An 11,986-nucleotide genomic window follows, 5' to 3' on the forward strand; every position below is an offset into this window, starting at 1 on the left:
TCAGCTAGCCACCAGAAGGGGCAAAAATGTTGGGATAATTCCTGGTTTAAACCCCCCATGTATAGTACACGCACATTGTACATGTGAATGAACCCTTTACGTGCCCCAAGTATAAATACATTTTATTCTTTGTGTACCGACACATTATTGTTGGTACGCTCTTATTGATTCGTACTTTCACTCTGCTCTCTCTCTAGCTGTCACACTCTCACGCTCACTTCTGCTCGACTCCCATCTCTCTTGGCTGTGCTCTTCTTTCAACATCTAGTATTAGAGCACAAGTTGTGCACGTTTCTCAAGATCAAACCAGCTGCCGACATGCAGTACTGCTTGACAAGTTAGGTGTGACCTGACGGGACCAGCGACACGGCTGGCAACTGATAGGCTACAGTCGCAGGAAGAAGTCGTGTGTAGAAGACCAGCACGCGCGCATCGTGCAGAAGACCAGCTGGTAGCGAGCGGCAGGTCAACGGGGGGACAAGGCGACAGGAGACGCAGGCTGTAGGCGCACGTGAGGACTAGCGTGGAGGCCGTTGCGTGTCGACGAGGTCCAACGGGGTGCTAGTGCGTTGCGACGGGGTCCAATGTGACGCAAGCTGCGGGAAGGCAATGGGCTGCATGGACGCAACGTGACAGGGCAGGGTCAAAACACTCACCACTCCCCCCCCCCTTCCCCCCCCCCCGGGCATTTTTTTAAAATCTGAAATTCTAGCTCAATTTACTTCTTCCCTTCCGAGTGTTCACATGCACAAGCACAAATCATAAATCTGTGCAAATCTGCTTCGGGAAATTTGGGGCTTTTTCTAGATTTGATGCTGTTTATGCTTGACAGTGACATTTGTGTCAGAAATTGTAGACGTTGTGTATGTTGACCTCAGTTAAATTGGGGATTTTGCCAAATTCGTTAAAATTTTGCTCATCTAAGTAAAATTTCTTGACATTGGACCTGGAAAAACTGGGGCTTTTCATGTATTGATGAATTTTTTCTCAACTGGGTTGGATTGGTTGACATTTACGCACTGTTGGATCTAGAAATTTGGGATTTTGTACGGATTTTGGTAAATTTCTGCATTATTGCCCAGGTAGTGGCTGTTTCATGTACAAACAGCAGAGATTTATTTCTGGTTGAGAAAGAATATCAGTGTATTTTGCTGGTTCAGCTTGTGCTTTTGCAGATTAGTGCATTTACTCTTGTGTTCGTGATAAAATGGTTGCAACTTCTTCCAGTTCAAACATCAATAGTTTGATGGAGATGAAACGGTTTGATGGTCATGGCTTTGACCTTTAGAAATACCGTATGCAGGGCATTTTGTTCCTAAGGGATTGTGAGGATGCTTTGCAGGAAGATAAACCCGCACAAATGTCTGATGCAAATTGGGCTAGAGTTAACAAAAAGACTGTGGCTTACATTAAGATGGGTGTCACTGATGATATCTTGACAGATATTAAGGGTTTAGATATAGATTATGCAATATGGAAGAAGCTGAAAACTACCTATGAGATCACCACACCCGTTAATCAGGTGCATTTAATGCGCAAGTTGGTGAATATACAACTGGATGAGTCAAAGCCTGCAGTTGAGCATTTGAGTGCATTTACTGGCATTTTAAATCAACTCAAGGATGCAAAATTGGATTTTGATGATAAGTTAAGGGCGATCTTTTTGATTACGACACTATCTAATTCTTGGGAGACCTTGGTGGTTTCTCTCACTAATAACCCCAATCTCTCATATGATGGGGTGAGGGGCTGAATCTTGAATGAAGAAATTATACGTATGTTTAGTGGAGAAGGCAATAACTTAGCTTATAATATAAGAGGCAGGGCTGAAAAGAAAAATGCAAGTACTAGACAGAGAAATAGAAGCAAAAGCAAAGGAAAGGAAAGGAGTGACATTACTTCCTATCACTATGGTTGGAAGGGCCACAAGAAGCTCTATTTGCATCTTTGAGCTGAGCACTTGAGTGCATTTACAGGGATTTTAAATCAGCTCAAAGATGCAAATTTGGACTTTGATAAGCTGAGGGCGATCTTTTTGATCATGACACTGCCTGACTCTTGGGAGACCTTGGTGGTTTCACTCAGCAATAACCCCAATCTCTCATATGATGGGGTGAGGGGTTCTATCTTGAATGAAGAAATTAGACGTATGTCTAGTGGAGAAGGCAACAACTGAGCTTATAATGTAAGAGGCAGAGCTAAGCAACGCAAATGCAGGGCTCAGAAACAAGAGCAAGAGCAAAGGAAAGGAAAAGAGTGACATTACTTGCTATCATTGTGGCCGGAAGGGCCATAAGAAATCTATTGTAGGTACTACAAGAAGGAACAAGAGAGAAAGAAGAATGCAAGAGATTAAAAAAAAAGGAAGAAAAGACAGATGCATCGGAGACAACCAAAGGCAAAGAAAAGACCAATGTGGCCTCTAGTGTGGTCATAGAGGAGCTTTCAGATGCAAAGGCTGATGTATTATGTGCAATTGATTATGATGCCCTTGTATGTCACATGCAGGATATGCAGATTACCAAGGCTAATGTGATTTTTGTTAGTTGATGATGGTGTCACTCAGGCTTGGATTGTAGACTCTGGTGCCTCTTTTCATGTAACTCCTTGCTTGGAGTGTTTTGCTATGCTCAATGCAGACAGTTATGGAAAGGTGTATCTTGGAAATAACCATGCTTGCAACATTGATGGGATTGGCACGGTACACTTGTCTTTAGACAATGGTCAAGAGCTTGTGCTGAAAGATGTCAGATATGTGCGTGTCATTAAAAAGAGTTTACTATTTGTTGGTTAGCTTGACTTGCATGGCTATACGAAAAGGGTTCCATGCTGATTGCAAAAGGAACCAAGAAGGGCAGTTTGTATTGTTTGCACTGTAAAGCTTTGAATGGCAAGTTTCTTGTAGTAGCTGAAATTTGCAGCCACTTGGAGTTATGGCATAAGAGATTAGGCTATATGAGCCAAAAAGGACTTGATGTCCTTACCTCTCTAAAGAGGGTTGATGGAAAAGGCTCTAAACTTGACTTTTGTAATGAGTGTTAGTTTGGAAAGGAAATAAAAATTTCCTTTCACTCTGGTGTCTCTCGTAAGTCCAATGTCTTGGACATAGTGCATTCTGATGTATGTAGTATGCCCGTGAAATGGTTGGGTGGTGTTGCATATTTTGTCTCCTTTATTGATGATTGTTCGAAGAAGATTTGGGTGTACTTGCTGAAAAAGAAAAGTGAAGTGTTTGTTGTTTTTAAAACTTTTCATGCATTTGTGACAAGTCAGACAGGTAGAACGTTGAAATGCTTGAGAATTGATAATGGGGGTGAGTTCACATCGACCGAATTCAAGTCCTTTTGTGACTTGCATGGTATTAAGAGGGAGCTTACAGCCCCTTACAGCCCTTCTTCAAATGGGGTAGCTGAAAGATATAATAGGACTTTATGTGAAAGAGTGTGGTGCATGTTGTCCACTGCTAATCTCCCTCATGCATTTTGGGGAGAGGCACTCAAAACTGCAGTTCACATTTGCAACCGCTCTCCAAACAGGTCCTTAAATAATGGCATCCCTGAGGAGGTTTTGGTTTGGCAAATCAGCCTCATATGACCATTTACTCATATTTGGTTGTGATGCTTTTGTGCATGTTAGGGATGAGTTGAGGAACAAACTTCATCGAAAATCCCCTGAAGGCATTTTCATGGGCTATGGTGATGAGGGTGAATTTGGCTACAGAGCGTGGTTACCTCAGTCCAAGAAAATTATTCGCAACCGTAATGTTGTGTTTAATGAGGCAAAATTGCTGAAAGGTACTTTAGCCTCTAATGAAGATATGAAAAAGGTGAAATTTTAGAGTTTGCAGCCATCTATTACTTCAAAAAATGAGCCTCATGGTGCTGTACCACAGGCTGAAACTGATCATCAGCGGGTTATTTTTGAGCCAAATGATGATGGATAGCAAATAGGAGCATAAGGAGGTCATGGACGGCAAGATAGGCTTTTTGATTATGAAAAGGCAGGTGCTGGAAATGAAAATGAAGGTGTGTATAGCATGAACACCATGCTGAAAATGGCTTACAGGAGCCAATAAATGTTGAAAATAATATACCTCCAGATGTAGACCCAATTCCTGAAAATGTTGATCATTGGAACGTAGAAGGCAACCACATAGGTTTGATCCCTCCTCTGCATTATGTGATGCTTACAGATGAGGGTGAGCCTCTTACATACAAAGAGGCCAAGTCATGTGAGTTCAACAATAAATAGGAGCTTGCTATGCAGGAAGAGATTAAATCTCTATATGCAAATGATACTTGGGATCTTGTGTCATTGCCTAAGGGAAGAAAGCCACTTCCAAACAAATGGGTGTACAAAGTAAAGACAGTTGATGGGAAACCCAAGTACAAGGCAAGAGTAGTTGCCAAAGGGTATGCACAAAAGGAAGGGATTGACCTCCAAGAGGTTTTCTCACCTGTTGTGAAGATGACCACTTTACGTGTGCTTTTAGCTCTCACTATTGAACTGGACTTGGAGCTATATCAAATGGATGTAAAAACAGCTTTCTTGCATGGTGACATTGATGAGGAAATCTACATGAAATAGCCTGAGGGCTTTGTAGTTCTTGGAAAAGAGCAAATGGTGTGTAAACTAAAACGCAACGTGTATGGCTGAGGCAAGCACCATGGCAGTGGTACAAAAAGTTTGACACTTTTATTCTATCTCATGAGTTTACACGTAGCCATGTAGATCATTGCTTGTACATGAAAAAGGATACAGATGGCAGCCCCATCATACTTGTTTTGTATGTGGATGATATGTTGCTAGCTGGGAAAAGGAAGACTAGCTTGAATGCTCTCAAAAATCAGCTGAAATGAGCCTTCTCCATGAAAGATTTGGGGAATGCAGAGGATATTTTGGGCATGAGGATTCGTAGAGATAGAATGCAGAAATTGTTGTTTTTATCTCAAGAAAAATACATTGAAAAGGTACTGGACAGATTTAACATGGCTCAAGCTAAGCCTTTTGGGGTACCCTTACCTCCTTATCTCAAGCTTAGCAAAGCCAACAGCGCGAAAGATGATGTGGAAGCAAATGCTATGAAGGGAGTTCCTTATGCATAAGCTTGTGGCTCTGTTATGTATGCTATGGTTTCTACTTTGCTCATGCATTGGGAGTTGTTAGTTGGTTTATGTCAAATCCTAGCAAAGCACATTGGGAGGCTGTCAAGTGTATTCTTCGATACCTAATTGGTATGCAAAGAAAAATTATTTGCTATGGGCAAGGTGTACTTAGTTTGCAGGGTTATTGTGATGCAGACATGGGAGGAGCACCTGGACACTCGTAGGTCCACCAGTGGGTACGTCTTCACAGTTGTTGGTGGAGCTGTTTCTTGGTGTTCCAGGTTGTAGAACATCGTTGCATTGAGTACCACTGAAGCTGAATACATATCAGGTACTAAAGCTTCTAATGAAGCTATATGGTTGAGTAGACTTGCTGAAGATATTGGCATATCTATGGGTACTGCAGTTTTGGTGTGATAGCCAGAGTGCTGTGTATCTGGCTAAGAATGCCATGTATCATTCACGCACAAAGCATATAGATATGCGATATCATTTCATCAGACAGATTCTGGAAGATGGTCAACTCACATTGACCAAGATTAAAACACAAGACAACCCTGCAGATGTCCTCACTAAAAGTCTAAGCAAAGCTTAGTACGAGCATTGCATGCGACTAGTGGGAGTTGGTTAGCTAGAGGTTCACATCGGACCTTTAAGTGGGAGGTTGTTGGGATAAAGGCTCGGTTTAAACCCCCCGTGTATAGTACACGCACATTGTACATGTGAATGCACCCTTTACGTGCCCTAAGTATAAATACATTTTATTCTTTGTGTACCAACACATTATTGTTGGTACACTCTTATCGATTCATACTTTCACTCTGCTCACACTCTCTCCAGCTGTCACACTCTCACGCTCACTCTTGCTCGACTTCCATCCCTCTTAGCTGTGCTCTTCTTCCAACAAGAAATACAAGTTCGCCAGGCTGAAAATGACACATCCATACAATAATAAATGGGACGGTGGTTGGGCTAGCATATATACTAAGACAAGATTACAAGTACATATAAATCTTCATATAAGAAAACCTGTGTACAATTATGTTTATAATGTTCAACTGGAGCTGAATTCAGGTTATCCAAAAAGCTCATTGAAATAGCTAGATGAATTGTTGGAATCAAAGAGGTGAGGCAGAAATATGGTGAGACTCAATGAGTGAGAAACTCATAAGAGTCTCCCTTGATAAACTATGAAAAAGACCATAAGGATACAATGCATATGGCCTTGTTTATGTAGGCAAAGAGTCACATGAACTAGCTTGACCTTTATGGATGTTATTAGAATGCATCAACTTTATATTTATGCTTTCATAGAAAGAAAATAAAGCCTCCCTAGAGAGGCCTGAATAGAGATTTCTAATTCCACCTTGATATTAGGCAGTGTATCTAACAACTTAATGTGGAGGAGGTAGGAATCCCATAGCATTAAGATGGAGTGGGATGTGGGATATCATAATGGAGTGTTTGTGGTAGTGTTGATGTCAGTCTTCTAGTTTAAGAGAGCAATCTAGACACGTATGGAGTAGAAAATTTACTCAGTGAAGATTTTTGATGAAGAACATTCTCCAAATGAAGAATCCCAATTCAAGGTACATGTAACATACCCAAGTGGATGCACATCCCCAAATCTAAAAGCGTTATGATAAGTGTGAATATATTCAAACTCCTTTGCGGCAGGTGATGATGTCCTCTTCTTCTTTTTCTTCTTCTTATTCATGTCATTGCTGCCTTCAAATTGTTCGAGCTCTGTACTGCAGGATGAGCTCATGCAAGATATCCCATCGCAAGTTTGGATAGTGCCTGCTGCATGGAATGGCACACATGATTAATTACACACAAGTTCTTGCATGTGATGGCATCACTTCCTTTTGTACCAGCAGTGGTCTGTGCAACTATTGTGGCTTCCACCCCTGCTACCAAAAAAATAAATCCGTTAGAAAATGTGGGTCTGTGACCACCACCACCTCCATGCATGTTGTCCTTCTTTGCCATTGCTGTGAAGAGATATAGCTTCTAGGAGAACACATGGTAGAGCAGCTCATGATTGAGGAAGGATGTGAAAAGGCAGTACTTGGCAAACTTGCTCTGTTACCCTGAATAAAAATACAGTAATAAAACATGAAGCACTAGATGTATGAGAGGCAAATGAGCAACAGTGGAACATGCAGTGACTGAAGTGATACCTCTTCAAGAGGGTGCCTTTGTATTAGGCAGTGCAATGTTGAAATGACTTAGTGCTAGGCACCGTTTGGGCACCAAAAACACGACCCTGGCTGAATATGCAGGTGGCGAAGGCCTGAATGGAGGCTAGGACATTCCAATTCAGCTTAGACTCCAGGTTGACTTACATGTGGAGATGCCTTAGAAACTTAGCTTCTAACCCTCCTATTGTCCCAGTGTGCACCCATCAACCTCTGTCTAAATCCTCTAGCATATGCCATATCATGTGGAACTCAGCCCCCTTGAATCTCACTTTCATCATTCAGGGTGAACAGCCTTGCATTTCCTGAATGATGGGACATGCTTTGCCCATTTTGTGGGTGGCAGCACTTCACAATAAACATTTCAAATCTTTGACACTTGGCCAAGTCGTACTCTTTTCCTTAGTTAAACAGTATTGTGAATGAAGTATGTTCATGGATTATCTTTGGAATCTCAATCCCTTAACAGCACCAATGAATAATGGGGCAAATACTATATCTATTAAAGCTACAGATGGACGTACTCGGTCAGCATTCTGTCATGTGAACTGTGAGCAAAACCACCCACATAGTATGTTCTAGCCTGACCACATATGTTTACGAAAGTTTGTGGAAGACATTCTAGAAGCATCAAGTATGACAGTCAGTACAATTAGGATGTGACGCATGTTGTCCCTTCATTATTCCTATCAAGTCAAAGAGATTGGTTTAGTCATTAGATGCAAATGATCACACAGTCTATGTTTAAGGGCTCTGGTCATTCTTTGACTGCATGTAACACTTTATGAAGGAAAAAATCAGTAAGTACTAGGGAACCATTGCTGAATGTTTTGGAGAGGGTGGAGAAATGACAGTTTTGGTTGAGTTTTTGCCTATGGAGCATCAATCGGCAATCAAATTCTCATGTATTGTTGCCGGACAAACATGTAGGTCTGAATATTTTTCTTTTTATTTGCAGGGTTTCTTTTTATTGCAAATCGTCCTCGGCTAGCAATATTAGTTGGGCTGCTTTATTCTACCTACTCTGCAAAAAGAGTTGGAGGGTGGTTGGGATTAATCATATGTTTGAATATGGCATTTATATCCAGCAACTTGATGATTTATTTAGTCCATTCCAACATTTCTGATAGTGAGGGGCAAAGTTTCAGTGGAAGAACTCAAGGTCGATCCAATAGTAGAGAGGAGAGCAAGAAGGGTAAACAATCTGGGTTTCCTGATGTTCCAGCCTCTGCTGATGAATGCCCAGCTACTGAGGCTGCATCTACTAGTGATAAGGAACCCACAGCTGTTGATAAGGAGGTTGAACGAGTCTTGAGCTGCAAGGATCATTATGCTGTTCTAGGCTTGTCACGATTCGATGATGTGGATGGTGCTGTCTTGAAACGAGATTATAGGAAGAAGGTGGGCATATTAATAGTTCTTCTCTGTGCTAAAGTTTACAGCTAATGTTTTACTTTTTGTGGAGGTTCTATAGGCTTTTTTTCCTCAAGCTGTTTGTCACCTGTAAACTCAGGCAATGCTAGTCCATCCAGACAAAAATCTCGGAAACACAGTTGCAGAGGAGGCTTTCAAGCGACTGCAAAATGCCTATGAGGTAATGCTTTGCATTCAGTACAAAGTATTTTCTTCTTGATCGTTGGCTTTGACCAGGCCAAATACCTCTCCTGTGACCTGTCTTAGTACTGCATGGCTCTTGAAAAGCAGGTATTATTGGATCCTCTGAAAAAAAGATCTTATGATGACGAACTAAAGAAAGAAGTGGTCCTTATCGCTCTGAAGCGTTGTCAGGAAGAAATGCTTCGGGTGCGTTCTCTATACGTGTTTTATTGAATCTCATACCTTGTTTCTGTAGGTGTGGGTGCCCTGGCAGGACTTCTGCAGGAATTGTATTGTAACTTCAGAGTGTCATTTCTGGTTGAATTTTCCTTTCTGTCTGGTGACAGTTAGGATAACTAACTAGGATGTCCCTGTACTAGTAACCATAGGTGCACAGACTTTTACACTGAATCTTGAATATGCAGATATGCAGCTATATAGATGCAGAGCTGGTTACATCAAGGAATTGAGATGTTTGCTGTTCGTGTTATCGTTACTATATTGCTTTTTCTTTCCTCCTCAATGCACGTGCACATTCTTTTGCCTTTTTTCATGTAAAAGCACTATCTCAGGCATAATGAGGTAATGCCAAAGGAAGTTGCAAAGTTTCTCCTGAAAGACGATAGGCACATTATCAGCTGTGTTCACCGTGCCCTTTGTTCATAGAACAGGCCTTTTGGCAAGAAAGCTATGTACAGATGTAACTAAAATCATATTCAATTGACTCTGTAGGTGGATTTCCAACATTTTGCATCTTATTTCAAGTCAATAAAGTGCATCTCTGTACCGATGCACATCATAAATTCTTTGCTCAAAACTGACAGTTCATCTGTTCTCCTTTTGGTTCCTCAAGTCTCTAGACTCTCTTAACATGGAGAGCGTATGTGTTTTAAATCTCTAAAATCTCTGAAATGCTGTTTGCAGAATGGTAGGTTTGGGAACCCAGAGAACCTGTCTACACATCAAGAAGATGAAGGTGATGTAGGTTCAAGAAGGATAGTTTGTAAAAAGTGCAACAGCACACACCTTTGGATTTGCACCAACAGGAACAAGTCACATGCCAGATGGTGCCAGGTTTCAGAATCCGACTTTGATTAACCATACAGTCTATATAAATGTGAATCTTGGTTGCATGATGATGGATAACTTAATCTTTGACAGGAGTGCCAGGACTACCATCAAGCTAAAGATGGTGATGGTTGGATAGAGCAAATGGGACATTCTTTCTTCTTTGGATTTTTTCGAAAGGTAATTTAAGAGACTGCTATACTTATATGCTTACACCTATATGAAATGAAAAAAACCATTTGCTGTTTGATGCCTTGCTGTCTATTTCTTGTGTTACCTGATTTCTATAAAATCTAAGGGTGTGTGTATCCTGAATGCTCAATAGTAGCTAAAAGCAAAGCCAGAAACAGCTTCGCACCTGGTACAGCATCTGCCACATTGGATGAAGGGTGGTTATAACTTGCTTTTTAATGATAGGGACACGTCACTTTCATATAGGTAACCCATGAGAAATCATCCTGGAGAATGGGAAGACTGACGATAACTTCACATTTGTCATTTATATAAGCATATTATACAGGAACAGGACACTCAAATGCGTGAACCAGTGGTGATGTCTCTCAATTCTGCTAAGGATACAATCTAAGAGTTTGCCGTAATGGGGGCCTAGACCGAAGTAAAATGCTGTAGTTCTACAGAAATATTGCTTCTATTAAGTGAATCCTAGAACAAAAATCTTGTTGGTTGAACGTGATTAATTGAGCTTTAACATAAAGTCAATATAAGCGTTTCTTGCTGCTTTTCTAGGTTGACGTGCCTCGAGCATATGCTTGTGCTGACAGTACAATTTATGAGGTCTCAGAATGGGTGAAATGCCAGGTGTGAATTAAGTGGTTGCATGTTATAAATTTGTGCTTCCTTTTGCAACTAGGCTTTAAGCTAGATTCCATACATGTGGTCCTTAGCGAAAGCATGAACAGCAGGTGGTTTTCATTTTTGGCATGCAAGAGTGTGACATGGTGCTTTATGATAAGCAGGGAATGAAGTGCCCGGCAAACACACACAAACCCTCTTTCCATGTTGCTACTGCTGGCATGGTCAAAAGCCAATCGAGAAATCCACGGGCAAGCAGAGGCAACTATGGGGACAGTTTCTCTTTTGCACATTTGAATGAGAACATGACTGAAGAAGAATTTATCAAATGGCTGGAGAATGCCATGGCATCAGGCATGTTCAATGATATAAACAATGTACCAGGGAACACCGGAGCTAGAGCTGACAATCATGCCAAACCTAGCAAGAAAAAGAGGAAAGGCAAGAATAAATGGTAGATTGTCTGCCTTGGCTGTTTTTGTAAAGTTTTGCTCCAATTAGGGCAAATCCTTTGTAAAGTCTACAAAGTCACACCTGTATTTGTAAAAGAATCATTGAAAGCAATGCCTTCTGCAAAAGTGTATTAGGCAGTTAATTAAGCTGCTGGAAAAGAGCTGTTTCTCTAAATCAAAAGGAAACATAGTTTTATTGTCAGGTAAGAAGGATTATAAAATAAATCCATCCTTCTTGCAGTTTTTCCTTAACATGTCTCAAGTGGTTCATGCTATATGCACGATCATGAGCAGTTTGTGTGTGATCATATAATTTCTTTTAAAGTAATGTTCCTATTATGGTGATTATATGATTGCCAATACCCATCAAAGTGGGCCACTTTGCTGTGAGTTGGTTTCTGAAGCCATGCACACAAGATAGCACAAACATGAAGCCCTATTGTGCCAATTGACCATTTATGCTAGAGACATCCTGTAAAAAGTTGAAACCAGCTGTCTCTCTCTGTCAAAACAAAGGCCCCTTGGGGCCCTGCCTGCCCTTTTCCCTACATGGAAAATATAAATGAATAAATGGTACTGCCCTCCTTTAACCTTGGGTGTGATTAGTGGAAAAAAGTATTTGAGCGGGGTAACTAATTTGGTTTACAAGTAAAAAGAAATTGCAAACTTTGTCATAGCTGCCAAAACATAAAGATGAATGTATGGCTTCTCATTAAAAACATTTATGGTGAAGTGAATAGAAGCACGTGGA

General features: G+C 41.0%; 1 protein-coding gene across 1 annotated transcript in view; it reads left to right on the plus strand.

Annotated features, from left to right (window-relative positions):
• Positions 1 to 11,534, plus strand: part of LOC148023414 (uncharacterized) — a 49,997-nt gene extending 38,463 nt beyond the window's left edge. The window contains exons 3-9 of the mRNA XM_087696360.1: positions 8,265 to 8,707; positions 8,820 to 8,900; positions 9,011 to 9,109; positions 9,827 to 9,976; positions 10,064 to 10,150; positions 10,718 to 10,789; positions 10,948 to 11,534. Of these exons, the coding sequence (XP_087552486.1) occupies positions 8,265 to 8,707; positions 8,820 to 8,900; positions 9,011 to 9,109; positions 9,827 to 9,976; positions 10,064 to 10,150; positions 10,718 to 10,789; positions 10,948 to 11,241 (1,226 nt within the window). The 3' untranslated portion in view covers positions 11,242 to 11,534. The remainder of the gene's footprint in view (positions 1 to 8,264; positions 8,708 to 8,819; positions 8,901 to 9,010; positions 9,110 to 9,826; positions 9,977 to 10,063; positions 10,151 to 10,717; positions 10,790 to 10,947) is intronic.
• Positions 11,535 to 11,986: the final 452 nt, after the last annotated feature.

Source organism: Lygodium microphyllum, chromosome 16 (assembly GCF_053477565.2).
Source record: "Lygodium microphyllum isolate KBCC chromosome 16, Lygodium_microphyllum_v1.1.10, whole genome shotgun sequence".
Lineage (NCBI taxonomy): Eukaryota > Viridiplantae > Streptophyta > Polypodiopsida > Schizaeales > Lygodiaceae > Lygodium > Lygodium microphyllum.